Raw genomic sequence first — 15,621 nt, 5'->3', positions numbered from 1 at the left:
AGGCCAGCCCCCCGCCCCAGGGCCGCACGCCCCGGGGCCCGGCTCTGAACCCCAGCACCGCCGCTCCCGCAGCAGATGGGGCCTGGGCGCTCAGTGGTGGCAGCTGGCCCTGGCCGAGGCCCCTGCAATCGAGGAAAGGAGAGCCACAAATGCAGGACAAAGCCACGGGGCTCACGGGAACATCCTGCTGACGGGCATGGGGGCAACTCAAGTGATGAGAACCTGGAGAGACCAGATCCCTCTAAGGTACGGCACTGTCAGAGCCCCTCACCGCAGCATCTGAGCCCCTCACAGCCAGTACCGCATCCCCTCGCCCCCGTCGCTCCCCCAGGCAGCAGGGCTGGGCCCTCGCCCCCGTCGCTCTGCCGACGCCCCGGGCAGCAGGGCGTGGGTGCTCAGGACCATAACCTCCTGGCTTCTCTCGCAGTCTGCTGACCAGCTCAGTCTGGGCCCAGGATGGTCAACTCGTCCAGAGGCTCCACCACTTCACCGGGACTGTCACTGCGTTCTGCTGTGTAGCACCTGTGCACACCTCCAGCATGTCCTCCAGCCCCACTGCCTTCCAGGGCTCTGGCGCCGTACCCAGTGCACCTGCTCCCTGCTGGCATGGGCCCTGCCTGGGGGCTGCTGCTCTCACCTCTGTCCCATAGGGCGTGGCAGATGGGCTTGGGTGACCTGCCTGGAAGGCTGGTCCGGGCAGCCAAGGCCCCTTGATGCTGGGGGGAGTTCACCTGCCGTGGGTCTGGGCTGGCTCCTCCCCTCAACTGGAACACAGTGGTATCACCAGTGGGGCTCTGAGCCTCACGGACCCCGCAAGGGTGGGAAAGGGGCTTTGCCCCAGGCTGTTCTCCTTCCCCTGTGGCTCAGGGCTGGGCCGCTGGGAGGGGCTGGCAAGCTGGGCGACAGCTGGCTGGGGGATTTTCCTAGGGAGGTATTTAATGCTGTGGGTAAATGGAGGAACAGCAGCTAATTCTGGAGCTTTAATCCTCTTGACCATGCTGGCGAAGGGACGTGTGTCAGGCACGCAGCCGCGGGACGGGACCTGGCCCCGAGCCCAGAGGAGCAGCCAGCGCCCTGCACCCTACAGAGGATGTAGAGTCTCCCAGACCATGGGTGAAGTACAGAAGGTAAGTGGGGCCGGCTCCCAGCTAGGTCCCTGTGGGGCTGCCTCACAAGAGGGTGGGTGCTCAGTGTGACTGTTCCAGCACTGGGAGCTGGGAACCCCAAACCCTCCCCACTGAGATGGCAGACCCGGGGCCTGGTACTCCCAAGAGTGGGACTTGTCAGTGTGTGTGGGATGGGGGGGCACTGGAAAGCTGCCCCAATTTAATCTCTCCAGAGCGAAGCAGCAACTGGAGGGCAGGGCCTAGGCAAAAGGGGGCAGAGCCTGGCTCACAGTCGGCAAGGGGGGCAGGGCTGGGATCAGCAAAGTGGTGGGAGGCCAGGAACTGGAATTGCCCTGGGTGCACCAGGATGGAGTCAAAATACACCATGAGGCCAGAGGCTGAGAGCTGGGATGGGGCCAGGTGGCTGGGGGCCTGAATCAGGCTGGGATTAGCCCAGGGCTCTCATGGGGCCTGGCTTGAATTGCAGATGAAAAACCTGCCGAGCAGCAGTCCCAAGGGATGGGGGCAGCAGCAGCCCTTGGCTTGGTCCCATGAGGTTCTGGGGCCAGCCCCAATTGTCTCCACAATTTCCTACAAGCCTCCCCGCCTCCATTACTGCCACGTTTCTGTGCCAGCTATGGACTGGCTCCAGAGATTCACTCTTAGCACAACACGGCCGCTGTGCTACTCATGAGACCCTCTAACGTGCCGCCCCGTCTGCCCGAGGGCGGCTTGAGAAAGGTGCATTACAGCTGAACAGTAAGGGACAGTACCCCTCCCCCTTTCAGTGCTACATTCCTACCATGTCCAGGATTTACAGTGGCGCGCTGTCTCTGAAGTGCTGTATGGATCACTCTGTTAAGTGTCCAGGTGGCATACTGGCGCTCTAATTACGTGACCTGAATGTGTAACAACTTGGTCCTCTGCCTGTCTGTTAGTTTCACCGACTGGCTGTAGCAGGTTTGGAATCTCTGAATCTTCTTATTCTGCACCCACCATCTGTAGAGTTTGCTCCATTGATGGCTCTTTCCAAGGAACAAACTGTAGATGTTGATGGTTTCTGTTGAACTCTCCCCAGTCAGTCTGGATCACATGTGGTCTGGGCGATGAATTCTTTTTCTTTACAAGAGCTGGAGTTGTCAGGTTTTTTTCCTCCATCAAGTTTGCCAAGAACATGGTCCCCAGGTGCTAGACCCAGCAGTTCTCTGAGTGATGTCTGTTGCAAAGCTGTTCATAAGCTCTTTAGCCTTCTGATCCGGTTGGGCTGCTCTCTTCATGTATGGCCATGCTGGAGATTGTTCCAACTTTGGAACGAAACCTGTCGCTCTGAGTTGTCTTCCCATCAGGAGTTGTGTGGGGCTATCTCCAGGAGCTGCTATCGGTGTTGATCTGTAACTCGGAAGAGCCAGGAATGGATCTTCCTCCTGTGGGATTTTCTTGGCTGCCTGTACAGCTCTCTCAGCCTCTCCATTTGCTTGTGAGTAATGTGGGCTGCTAGGAATTTAATTGATTTAATTGGGGATTGGCCCTGCTTTGAGCAGGGGGTTGGACTAGATGACCTCCTGAGGTCCCTTCCAACCCTGATATTCTATGATTCTATGAATGAGAGCAAAGTTGTGTTTTCTACAGAATGACTGAAATTCTGCAGCAGTCAGATGGGGTCCGTCATCCATCACTAGTTGCTCTGGAATATGGAAATGAGCAAAAATGCACTTCAGTTTCTTGATAACACTGCAGTATGTTATTTCTGTACACCTGGAAAAACTGTCAGTGACAATAAGATAATGCTGTCCTCTGAACTGGCATAAATCTGCAGCTAGTCTCTTCCAAGATCTGTCTGGCAGGGGTGTTGTTGTTAAAGATTCTACGTGTTGTATTAGTCCACATGCTCTACTCTATTCTTTATGTCCTTGCTGATACCTGGCACCGACACCGACTGGATGGCCCATTCATGGCATTTAGTTAGTCCTTTATGTCCTTCCTGGGTGAGGTTTAGGATTTCTCCTCTCCTTTTGTTGGAATTACAGTGCAGTTGCTTTTAACCATGAGTCCATTTGACTCACTTTAACTGTCCGTGTGTTACGAAGCGTGGGGGAGTCAGGGCCCTGTACCCTTGTTTCCTGCGATTCACATTCACCGTGACTCCCAGCCAGCCGGTAGAACAGCAGGTTTATTAGAGACAACAGGAACACAATCCAACCCAGAGCTTGTAGGCACGAACAGGACCCCTTAGTCAGGTCCTTCTGAGGGGTAGGGAGATTAGACCCCCGCTCTGGGGCTCTCCCCTAACCCATTCCAAACTGAAAGAAAAACCCTTCAGTGTCTCACCCAGAATCCCCCCAGCTCCTCCTCCAGCCTTTGTCCAGTTTCCCTGGCAAAGGTGTCACCTGGCCCCAACCCCCTCCTGGCTCAGGTGACAGGCTCTCAGGTCTCCCATCCCCAATGAAACTCCCCTGCCACATTCCCAGGTCAACACTCCCCGTTCCCTGCTGCGTCACATCTCTCCCTGCTTCGAGACTGAACTGAGCGGGGTCACTCTGACCAGTGACCTGGGGAAGTTCAGGGCCCCCTCTCCGGGACAGCGCATCCGCTATCAGGTTGGCACTTCCCTTCACGTGGACCACATCCATGTCATAATCCTGCAGGAGCAGGCTCCACCTCAGGAGCTTGGCATTGGCTCCTTTCATCTGGTGCAGCCAGGTCAGGGGAGAGTGGTCGGTGTACACGGTGAAGTGTCGCCCGAAGAGATAGGGCTCTAGTTTCTTGAGGGCCCACACCATGGCCAGGCACTCCTTCTCGATGGCTGCTTTGTTCTGCTCTCCGGGTAGCAACTTCTTGCTCAGGTACACGATGGGGTGTCTCTCCCCCTTTTCATCCTCCTGCATTAACACCGCCCCCAGCCCCGTGTCTGAGGCATCGGTGAACACCATAAAGGGCTTGTCAAAGTCTGGGTTTGCCAGAACCGGGCCCCTGACCAGAGCCTCCTTCAGCGCCTGACCAGAACCTCTGGGGCTCTGAGTTCCTGACCCTGCCTTTCGGCCTCAAGGGAGTGCCAGCCACCTTCCAGCGCCTGGTGGACCAGCTACTGAGGGGGATGGAGAGTTTTGCCGTGGCATACATTGATGACATCTGTGTCTTTAGCCAGACCTGGGAGGACCATGTGTCCCAGGTTAGACAAGTGCTGGACCAACTCCAGGGGGCCTGGCTGACCGTAAAAGCAGAGAAGTGCAAGGTGGGGATGGCTGAAGTGTCTTACCTGGGCCATCAGGTGGGGAGCAGCTGCCTAAAACCAGAACCAGCTAAGGTGGAGGTGATCCAGGACTGGCCCGCTCCCCACACCAAAAAGCAGGTACAAGCCTTTATTGGGATGGCGGGGTACTATTGAAGATTTGTGCCCCACTTTAGCACCATAGCTGCCCCCATCAAATCTTCGATAGTACCCCGCCACCCCAATAAAGGCTTGTACCTGCTTTTTGGTTTGGGGAGCGGGCCATGTCCCTCAGCACTCCCTCCCCTCCAGGGCAGGGTCTCACGCCTCTGGCAAGGTACCCTCCCCAAGGTCAGGGCGCAGTGCCCCTCACCGGTTCTGGCTACGGGTCATGACCAGGGCACCCTGGGGGTTGCTGGGCCAGTCCTCTCGGGTCCCCCCCCCCCATCAACACCTCAGTAGGCAAATGGTGGTGCACCCCCACATCCTTGGGGCCCTTCTTGGCCCCCCATTGCAGATATACCCTCACCACAGGCACCTTGAATGGGGTCCCGTCCACCCCCGTCAGGGTCAGGTAGGTGTTGGGCACCACCCAATCTGGGGCCACCACCTCGGGCCGGGCCAGCGTCACCTCCGCCCCCATATCCCTGGACCTTCCTCCCATCCACCTCCAGGGGAACAAGGCACTCACTTCGCAGGGACAGTCCTGCGCCCACCCTGTAAAGTGAGAATTTAGAGTCTGGAGCATCCAGCCCCCGAGAGGTGCTGGTCTTCCTCCCTCCTGAGCAGTTGGACAGCTGCCAGCCCCCCTTGCATGAGCAGCCTGGCCCTCGTCCGGCTGGGTCCCTACCCAGTTAACCCTGAGTGGGTACAGTCTGCTCAGTCTGTCCCTGAGCTTGGGGCGCTGGGTCCGTACGTGTCCTCTCCGGCCACAGTGATAGCAGCTCATTTCCCGTTGATCCCCTCGAGCAGATCGGTTGGACCTGACGCCAGATGTTCCCCTTGGGAGGGGGTTTTCTATATTTCCCCTTTGGGAGGTCCTATGGTGACTCTCTCTTTGCATCGTGGGGGGCCTGTTCCTTTGGGACTCCTCCCTGCCACTCCCTGACCAACTGTTCACAAACTCATCGGCCAGCTGCCCTGCATGTTGCGGGTTCTCTGGCTTTTTGTCCACCAACCATAGCCTCAGGTCGGATGGGCACTGTTCATACAGTTGCTCCAGTACGATTAGGTCGAGCAGGTCCTCCTTAGTTTGGGCCCCATCCACCCACTTGCAGGCATATCCCTGCATCCGGATAGTCAGTTGTAGATATGTGCCCTCAGGGGTTTTACACTGACTCCAGAACCTTCTCCAGTTCACCTTGGGAGTCAAACTCGCGTAGCAGGGCTTTTTTGAATAGTTTGTAGTCCCCTACCTCCACCCCTGTCATTCGGCTGTACACCTCCACGCCTTTGGGGTCCAGTAAGGGGGTGAGAAACTGGAGCCTGACTGCAGGGTCAACCCTGTGCAGCTCGCAGGCGTTCTCAAAGGTATTCAGGAAGTCATCTATGTCCTCCCCTTCCTTACGCTGGGCCAGGAGGCCCTTATCAAAGCTCAGTGCCGTCTTGGGTCCCCCCTCACTCACTGCAGCCGGAGGCTTGCTGATCCTCAGCCTGGCCAGCTCCAGCTTATGCTGCTGCTGCTTTTCCCATTCTGCTCACTCCTTCAGCTCATCCTGTCGCTCCTTCTCTCAATCTTCCAACTCTCTCAGTCTCATCTCCCTCTCCCATTCCAGCCGCCTCAGCTCCAGGGATCGGGAGCTCCACCGGGAGGATCCCCAGCTGGCTGCCGGGGTCAGGGTGCCCTCGGTATTCACTGGGCTCCTCTCAGCCCCTACCCTAGGCATAGGCACGAGGAGTCTCGGGATGCCCTCGGCAGCCATCTGACCCCTCCCAGCCGGGTCAGGCACCGGGGCCCACGCTGCCTCTGCTGGGCTGCTTCCCTCAGAGACAGGGATCGGTGCATCCAAGTGATCCTTTTCTTCCAGCTGGGCAATCAGCTGCTCTTTGGTGAACCTCTCAGTGCGCAGCCCCCTCTGCCTGCTTAGCTCCACCAGGTCACTCTTAAGGCATTTAGCATACATCTTCCTGCTGGCCACTCGCAGGCCTGTGTGCTCTCAGCTCCCCACGGCTTCCAGGAGGAACCCCTAGTGTGCCAGCCCTTCTCCAGGTCACCAACTCTCTCCCCGGGTCAAGCCGCAGACTCCTCCGCCCCCGAGACTGCTCGCTGCAGTCCCCAGGGGGACCCTGTTATTGCAACAGTCCTTCTCACTGGTCACACACTCCCAGGGGTTAAGCGTAGCTCCTCCGCCCGCCGAAACCGCTCCTCTCTGAATCTTCAGCACGCCTGGTCCTCATTAACTCCCCTTCATTTTACTGCTCCCCAGTCACTTACTGCAGGAAGCGCCGTCCACGGGGTGCAGTAGATCCCACCTCTGCCACCAGTTATTACGAAGCGTGGGGGAGTCAGGGTCCTGTATCCCCGCTTCCTCTGCGATTCACATTCACCGTGATCTCTCAGCCAGCCAGTAGAACAGAAGGTTTATTAGAGATGACAGGAATACAATCCAACCCAGAGCTTGTAGGCATGAATGGGACCGCTTAGTCCGGTCCTTCTGGGGGATAGAGAGCTTAGATCCCCTGCTCTGGGCTCTTCCCTAGCCCACTCCAAACTGAAAGAAAACCCTCCAGTGTCCCAACCAGCCTCCCCGCAGCTCCTCCTCCAGCCTTTGTCCAGTTTCCCAGGCAAAGGTGTCACCTGGCCCCAACCCCCCTCCTGGCTCAGGCTCTCAGGTCTCCCATCCCCTATTAAACTCCCCAGCCACGTTCCCAGGTCAACACTCCCCCCTCCCTGCTGCGTCACACAATGTACCACAAAGTAGTGTCTTGTAATGTCCTTCGTGTCCTTTAGATACTTGGGCCAGCCGGCCCTCAGGGAGCATAGAGCTGCCTGAAGTTGCAAGTCTGCTGAGGTTGGTTTTCTGTAGCAGGTCTAGCCTCTTTTGTGACGCTGGTCTATGTGTGCGCACAGCATCCACGTAGGCCTTTGCAGCATCTGTGAGCTCGGGTGGTTCGTGCAATGCTGGCTCTCTCACAGAGTGTCTGCAACCAACCGATTTTTCCCAGGAACATACTCCGCAATCGGGTTACATTGTATTAACCTTAGCAAGAGATGCTGGCACCTCCGCAGTGCTTGATCCAGGTCTTTTCCGTTGAGGAGGGTAAGACAGAGTTCACTCATGACTGCGGCGCCTCCTGCTGGCTGTCCTGGGGATTAGCTCTGCTAGCCGGTGCATCCTCTTCTGGTGGTGTCTCGCTGCTGTCACTCCCGCCCCAGGACTCATGTCACTCCCAGGAGCATGGCACCCTCTTCATGACCCAGCTCTCTGGACGTGTCATGCTCTGATCTCCCTGCTTCCGGGGGCCTGCAGTCTGCTGACGTCCAGCCACTTCCCTCAGTGGCTACCGCAGCCAATTTTCTGGCCACTTCTTCAGTGGCAATCGGCCGGGGGGGGACCTGGGCCCACCTACTACTCTGAGTCCCAGCCCAGGGACCCTGTAAATGGCAGCCACGTGCTGCATCCCCTCAACCTCTCAGTACCTTTCCCTGAGCCATTTCCCCATGGCCCCCAGCACCCTCTTTGCCCTTCCCTCAGGGCATCAGCCTGCAAATTCCCACAGCCAACCCAGAGCTGTCTTTAGCTCCCCCTGGTCACTGCTAGTAGCACTGCTCTGTCCAGGGTCCTGGCTCTCCTTCCTCTGCTAGGAGCCTGGCCTGACCTTCCCTCCTCAAGCTCCAGGCAGCTGTGGAAGCTGCTCTGCCCTGCAGCTCTTCTTCTATGGGCCTGCCAGGCCCTGATTGGCTGCTCCTCACAGCCCCTCTCTAATTGGCTGCCTCCTGCGTAGACTCCCTAGGGCTCTATTAACCCCTTTGGGGCCAGTGTGGGGCAGTCACCCCATCACAGAGGGCTACAAGTGGTTTATGGTCTGTTATCAGTGTAAGTGAATACACCTAGATCTCTGCAAAGTTCTCATGTGCTTGCCAGCCACTCCTTTTCAATCTGTGCCAATCGTTTTTCCACTTCTGTGAATGTGCAAGAGCAAAATGCAGCTGACTTCTACTCAGAGCCACGTTGTTGCAACAATTCACCACCTAGGCCAGAGCTCCTTGTGTCTCCACTGGTCCCGATTGTGGGTTTATTCCCATAGAACTTGAGAGCTAGAGCTATTGAGGTCATTTATTTTACCCTTTGAAGACAATTTCTTGATTTGGCCCCATAGCCAAGATGTGTTGGACTTCAATAGTTTATTCAGTGGTTTTGTCACTGCAGAAAGGTCGTGTGGGTACCAACCAACGTAATTCATGAGCACCAGCAGGTGTCTCAGTTCTGGTACATTCAATTCTCAAATTACTTTTCTTTCTCAGGTCTAGGACTGATTCCATCTTTGTTTATTGTCTCAGTTTGGGGTAGTCAGAAAACAAACTTCTCCTTGTTTAGCTTTAGTCCAGACTAAATGATTAGCCTTGGGACCTCGACAGTTTTGGTGTGTTCTTCCCTCAAAGACCCATATATCAGAATATTGTCCATGCAAATGACAACTCCATTTGTGTTCATTAACAGTTCTGCCATCTTTCTTTGGAAAATTTCAGGCACACTGGTAATCTCAAAGGTAATATTGGAAATCAAAATCTACCAAAGGGTGTGATAAATGTAGTCAGTTTAACACTTTCTTTGGCTACTGGAATTTGCCAGAGTCTCCTTGAGGCACCCAGCTTGGAGAATCCTGTACTTCCTTTCACTTTGGGGAGGAAATCAGCCAGTGCTGGGAGGACATATTTTTTTCCCTTACAACTGCTTCACCGAGTCTTAAGATCCACACCGATTTGTATTTTCCTATTTTTCTTTATAGCCAGTACCATTGGGGCACACCGTGCTGTTGGCTCGGAGATTTTTCTCGGTTATGCCAATCCATTTAATTCTGTTTAACTCAGTTTCCACTCTATGAAGTAAGTGGATAGGAATCCTGAGAGGGGTATGTATGCTCTATGGTGCAGCATTGTGTTTTAGGATTATCTGTACTGGATCTCCTTTCAAAAGTCCAATATCATGAAATATCCCATCGAGTTCTTCCACCTTTCTCACTAGGCCATCCTGGCTGCCATGCTGCGGCTGAGGAGGCTGTTGGTCTGTGGTCCTTTCATCACATACACACTGAGTGCTCAGCTTGTGTCTTTGAAAGCTATTTCTGTGGTGAACTGGCCCACGCAGCTCAGAGTACCTCCAGGGCTAGTCAGAGTGGGTTGGGTGACTTCAGCTCTGGGAGGGGTTGAAGGTGATCATAAATCACTTCTGAGATGGCTGATGTCAGCTCTTCAGTCAATTTTCAAGTCCAATTGTCTTGCCATAAATATTCAGTTTCACTCTCCAGGCAGGTTCTATGTCATCACATGTGATAGATCCCAGAAACAATGGCTCTTGGTTGTCTGGTATCAGTCAACTCCCTGACTGCACCCCCAGCATGTCTTCTGAACCAGCTCAGACCCACCCAGCCAAGGATTCTGCAGCACCCGAGGCATACCTGGGGGGCTCTGGGATGCAGCCCCATCCACACAGGGTCCCCATGTCCTTGCAGGGGCTGCTCGCTGTCATCCAAAAGCTCAAGGGCTCCGTGGAGCAGGAACTGCGGATCGTCCTGCTGGGGCTGGACAATGCCGGAAAAACCACACTCCTGAAGTGCTTGGCATCGGAGGAGGTCAGCACCATCACCCCCACGCAGGTAGGTGCAGAACCCCAGACCCAGCGCACAGTGGATGAGGTGGGCTCTCCTTCCCTGACTGGACTTACAGCCTGGTTTGCTTCCCTGTGCAGGGGTTCAACATAAAAAGTGTGCACTCGCATGGCTTCAGGCTGACTGTCTGGGACATCGGTGGGCAGCGTGCCATCCGCCCCTACTGGAAGAAGTACCTGGGCCACACAGACATGCTGGTGAGCATGGGGCCCAGCCCCCAGGTAGGCAGGGCTGGCCCAAGGGGTGAGTGAGCCCCACGGTCCCATTCACAAGGCAGTGTTGGATGCTGGGCCAGCTGGGGTCTAATACTGGGGTTCCACAGCAAGAGCCGTTGTCCCACCTGCAAAGGGAGAACTGGTGGACGCCCACCCTGGGGTGCCTGGGGGACAGGGTGCCCATAAAGGTGGGACTGGCAGGGTGCCAGGGGAGCAAGAAGTGCACGGATGACTTTCCCTTTTGTTCCTGTGGCAGATTTACGTCATTGACAGCGCTGACAAGAAACGCTTTGAGGAGACCGGGCAGGTACAATGCGGCTGTGCCCCCGATCAAATTTCAGGGGCCTCCCTGAAAATACACTGACTGTGGGCAGATTGCTCTCTTGACAGTGCATGTGCTGAGGCAGGTCACAGATGTGCGTGCTTCTGGGGGTCTTTGGGACCAAGCCTTAGCCATGCTGCTGGAGCAGCTGCTTTGCCCAGTATAACAGTGTGTACTGGCCATTTAAGACTTTTCTGGGGAGAGGGCAGTGGTGAGCTGGAGCCGGTTCGCACAACCGGTTGTTAAATTTTGAAGCCGGTTTAGAACCGGTTGTTAAAGGGGTGGCCAAACTCCGGCCCACGGGCCACATCCGGCCTGCAGGACTGTCCTGTCCAGCCTGCCTGAGCTCCTGGCTGGGGAGGCTCCCCTGGCTGAGAATCCCTATTTAATTTTCACTCACCTGGCGGCGCTCCAGGTCTTCGGCAGCACTTCGGCGGCAGGCCCTTACTTGCTCCAGGTCTTCGGCGGCACTTTGACGGCAGGTACTCCAGTGCCGCCGAAGACCTGGAGTGAGTGAAAGACCCGCTGCCGAAAAGACCCAGAGCGACTGAAGGAACCGGTTCTTCAGATTTTGGCAGCTTATCACTGGGAGAGGGAGGTATATCTATGGGGTGCAGAGAGAACCAGGGTTGTTAACTACTCATTTCTGAGAATAAGCTGGGCTGGATCCCTACGCCTGCTGAACCTCCCCCAGTCCCCCACAGAGGGATTGCTGGGAAATGTATCTGAGTGGTAGCCGTGTTAGTCTGTATCAGCAAAAAGAACAAGGAGTACTTGTGGCACCTTAGAGACTCACAAATTTATATTTAAGTCTCTAAGGTGCCACGAGTATTCCTTGTTCTTTTTGCTGGGAAATGTAGTTCCCTGGCAGCCAGTTGTATCCTGAGCTGAAGGAAGGCATGGCAGGCAGCAAAGGGGCTCGTGGTGAGGAATGTTTCCTCCCCAGCTCGTGAGCCCCATGACGCTGATGGGACCTGAGGCCCAGACCAGAACACACCTGAGGTCACAGAGTCCAGGACAGAGCCAGGACCTTAACCCACATCCCAGGCCATAGTCAGAGGCCGGGGTAAAGGCTACCCACTGTCACGGAATCCCCAGGCGATGCTGTGGAAATGCTCCCTGCGAAGCCAGTCAGGACTCTGGGGCAGTCGCCTTTCTCTGAGCTGACTGTCTTCAGGACACACAGCTCACACAGCTTCCACCTTCCTGGGTCTGACCTCGGAGCATTCAGCATCCTCTGCCCCTCCATGCGCTTCCCACAGCGAGTCCGCTCAGGCAGGGCTCCTGGGGAAGCCAGAGGGTCCTGCACCCCAACTCCGCAGTCAGACGCGACTCTCAGCCAGCCAGTAAAACAGGTTTATTAGACGACAGGAACATGGTCTAAAACAGAGCTTGTAGGTGCAGAGAACGGGACCCCTCTGCTGGGTCCATTTTGGGGGGCAGTGAGCCAGACAACCACGTCTGCACTTCACTCCATGTCCCAGCCAGCCCCAAACTGAAAACTCCCTCCAGCCCTTCCTCCTCTGGGCTTTGTTCCTTTCCGGGGCCAGGAGGTCACCTGATTCCTTTGTTCTCCAACCCTTTAGCTCTCACCTTGCAGGGGGGAAGGGCCCAGGCCGTCAGTGGCCAGGAAACAGGGTGTCAGCCATTCTCTGTGTCCAAAGACCCCTGCACACACCTGCCCTCTAGGGCTCTGCAATGATCATACACCCTTACCCCACCCCCTAGATACTTAAGAACTGCCTAGGGGAAACTGAGGAACCCCCACACTATTCAGAGGAAACATTAAGAACAGTCCCACTTTGTCACACCCACCGGTTACACATGCTGGGCTTTCCCTTTGGAAGGGGACTGATGTCAGGAAGGGCTGTGCCAATTCCAGTCAGCCTCAGGGAGGGTGAAACTCCCTGCCCTTAGGGGTTTGGCCTCTGGCCCCCAGAATCCTGCTGGGTTGACAGTGTCCCTGGGATCCTTGCAGAGAAAGTGCCAGCTCAGTGACACTTGGTGTGGGATCTGGATAATGAGTTGTGGGGACATCCCTCAAGGTGACAAGGTGGGTGCAAGCTCAAGGTGACAAGGTGGGTGCAAGCGAATGAGGCTCGGGCAGCAGAGCCCGGCAGCTGTCTGCGCTCAGGGCCGACGGCTCGCGCTGTCTCTCGGCAGGAGCTGGCGGAGCTGATTGAGGACGAGAGTCTCACCGGGGTCCCTTTGCTGGTGTTTGCCAACAAGCAGGATCTGGCAAGTGCAGCACCAGCTGCGGAGATCGCAGAGGGACTGAACCTACTTACGTACCGGGACCGCCAATGGCAAATCCAGGCCTGCTCAGCCCTATCTGGGGAAGGAGTCCAGGTATTGGGGTGAGGGCCAGAGGGGCAGAGGAAGTCCCAGGGTTGGGGAGGTCAGCGAAGAAGCCTAGGGGCCAGTGATGTGGCAAAGAGACCCCCGCAAGGAATCAAGCCAGGGGACGCTGAGAGGGGCCAGTGCTCACACAGGTCTCTTGTTTTTAATAGGATGGGATGAACTGGATTTGCAGCCAGATCACAAGCCGGAAGAAGTGACTGAATCAAATTGCAGTTCGCACAGCCACGCTCACCAGCTCCCAGAGATTCCCAGTAGTAGGCCCTCCCTGTGCCCCTAGCCCCAGGCTGCTGAGCTCAAAGGGCCTTTCTCGGCCAAGCTCTCATTGCTCATCAGCTTCTCTGCAATGCCTCATCCTCCTGGGTTTCATTTGGTCACTGGTGTATCTGCAGTTCCTGAATTGTGGAGGGCACTGGCAAGCCTCTAGACCAGCGTTTTTCAAAGTTCGGGTTGCGACCCAGCACTGGGTCGCTCTGGCCAGCACGGCCAACTGTGACGTTAAAAGTCCCGTCGGCGGTGCTGCCCAGCAAGGCAGCCGTGTGTCTACCTGGTCCGACACCCCGGAAGCAGCCAGCAGGTCTGGCTTCTAGGCAGGGGGCCACGAGGCTCTGCGCGCTGCCCCCATCCTGACTCTGTACTCCCATTGGCCAGGAGCTGGGGCACTGCCTGCAGCCGAGAGCCACGCGAAGCCAGACCTGCTGCTGGCCACTTCAGGCACAGCATGGTCCACAGAGCTAGGACAGGTGGGAAGCCTGCCTCTGCACACCCGCCGTGCCCCAAACCCCTCATCCCCAGCCCCACCCCAGAGCCTGCACCCCCAGCCCAAAACCCTGACCCCCTCCTGCACCCCAATCCTCTGCCCCAGCCCTGAGCCCCTCTCACAGCCTAAACCCCTTATCTCCAGCTCCGTTGGATCACGGGCATCAACAATTTTCTTCAACGGGGTCGCCGGAAAAAAAGTTTGAAAATGACTGGTCTAGACCTGCAGTTCTCAAATTGTAGGTCGGGACCCCAAAGTGGGTCACAACCCTGTTTCCATGGGGTTGCCAGGGCTGGCATTAGGCTTGCTGGGGCCTGGGGCTGAAGTCAAAGCCTGAGCCCCACCACCTGGGGCCAAAGCTGAAGCGCATGGGTCTCAGGCTTCAGCTTCATCCCTGGGCGGCAGGGCTCACATTACAGGTCCCCCTGCCCAGGGTTGATGTCCTTTGGCTGTAGGCCCCCTCCCCACACAGGGCAGTAGGGCTTGGGTGGTCTCAAGCTTCAGTCCCCGCTTTGGGATCATATAGTAATATTTGTTGTCAAAAGGGAGTCACGGTGCAGTGAAGTTTGAGAACCCCTGATCTAGACCTAAAGTCCAGCCAGGCTCTCCGTAGTGTGGTGTGCAATTGTTAGGAAGGCTGCAATTTTATGCATGTGTGCACAGCATGCAAAGTCACACAGGGCGGAGGATGTCATTTTGTAGAGCAAGATGGCATCCTCCATGCATTTCTGGGGGGCGGCCGGAACCATCCCCTGGGCACACAGTCAGGAAGTCAGAGTCAGCACGTAGCCACACAGGCGGCACGCTACTGCAGCGGCTTAACCCGCAGGCTGCGTTACTTATCTGTACCCCTGCAGCATCCCGGCAAGCCGATCCCACAAGGCAACGCTGCCTGAGAGTAGTTACTGGGAACCGGCCAGTTCAGAGCTTCTGAAAGGCCGGACCCGAGGGGCCGCCTGAAGCCGGACAGTCCCATGCCGAGCCCACTGGCTCTGCACAGTGACATGACACCCGCCGGGCACGGGCGTGCGGGGGCTGCAGCCTGCACCGCAGCGAGAGGGGGCCAGGGAGACACTGCCCCAGCCCCCAGCCGCCCTCCCGCTCCCCCCACCCAGCCCCGGCCCCGCCCCTCCCGCTGCCCCTGCCCCCGCCCCCACCCAGCCCTTGCCCCGGCCCCTCCTGCTGCCCCTGCCCCCACCCAGCCCTTGCCCTTGCCCTTGCCCTTGCCCCTGCCCCGGCCTCAGCCCTGGCCCCGCCCCAGCCCCGCCCCTCCTGGCCCCAGCCCCGGCCCCTCCCACTGCCCCTGCCCCTGCCCCTCCCGCTGCCCCAGCCCCCACCCAGCCCTTGCCCTTGCCCCTGCCCCTGCCCCTGCCCCGGCCTCAGCCTCTGCCCCGCCCCGGCCCCAGCCTCAGCCCCAGCCCCGGCCCCTCCCGCGGCCCCGCCCCAGCCCCAGCCTCTCCCGCTGCCCCTCCCACTCCCCCCACCCGGCCCCGGCCCCGGCCCCAGCCTCTGCCCTGGCCCCGCCCCGGCCCTGGCCCCTCCCGCTGCCCCCGCCCCTCCCGTTCCCGCTGCCGGGGGGCGCTTGCAGCTCCGCGGGGCCGGCCAGGCAGGCGCCCAGAGCCCACGCGGGTCGCCCCCGGGCCAGGGCTGGGGCCGCGGCCGACACCCCCAGCTCCGCGCGGCCCGGGCTCTCTCGGCACCGCCAATAAAGCTGGCTGGGCTCCGGCGGCGGCTCTGGCTGAGTCATTGGCGCGCGGGGACCCGGGCGGGGCGGGGCGGGGCGCTGCCGGGGGAGGGGCGGGGTCACTCGCGGTCCGTGGGGA

The 15,621-nt window shown here is 57.8% G+C and overlaps 1 protein-coding gene across 1 annotated transcript; it reads left to right on the top strand.

Annotated features, from left to right (window-relative positions):
- Window positions 1–52: 52 nt before the first annotated feature.
- LOC141992701 (ADP-ribosylation factor-like protein 3) lies at window positions 53–13,947 on the top strand. Its single transcript, XM_074962034.1, has 7 exons — window positions 53–246; window positions 1,008–1,127; window positions 9,988–10,131; window positions 10,224–10,340; window positions 10,615–10,665; window positions 12,844–13,029; window positions 13,191–13,947. The coding sequence occupies exons 1-7, from the start codon at window positions 76–78 to the stop codon at window positions 13,236–13,238; spliced, it is 837 nt and encodes a 278-aa protein (XP_074818135.1). The 5' UTR covers window positions 53–75; the 3' UTR covers window positions 13,239–13,947.
- The last annotated feature ends 1,674 nt before the right edge of the window (window positions 13,948–15,621 follow it).

Source organism: Natator depressus, chromosome 8 (assembly GCF_965152275.1).
Source record: "Natator depressus isolate rNatDep1 chromosome 8, rNatDep2.hap1, whole genome shotgun sequence".
NCBI classification, from domain to species: domain Eukaryota; kingdom Metazoa; phylum Chordata; order Testudines; family Cheloniidae; genus Natator; species Natator depressus.
The sequence above is the reverse complement of the archived record's forward strand: the minus strand, read 5'-3'. Positions and strand labels throughout refer to the sequence as shown.

Coding starts and splice junctions, on each gene's coding strand:
- LOC141992701 (XM_074962034.1), top strand. CDS start 76: ATGGGGCCTGGGCGCTCAGTGGTGGCAGCTGGCCCTGGCCGAGGCCCC. Junction 10,341..10,614: donor TGGGCCACACAGACATGCTG/GTGAGCATGGGG, acceptor TTCCTGTGGCAG/ATTTACGTCATTGACAGCGC. Junction 10,666..12,843: donor GCTTTGAGGAGACCGGGCAG/GTACAATGCGGC, acceptor GTCTCTCGGCAG/GAGCTGGCGGAGCTGATTGA.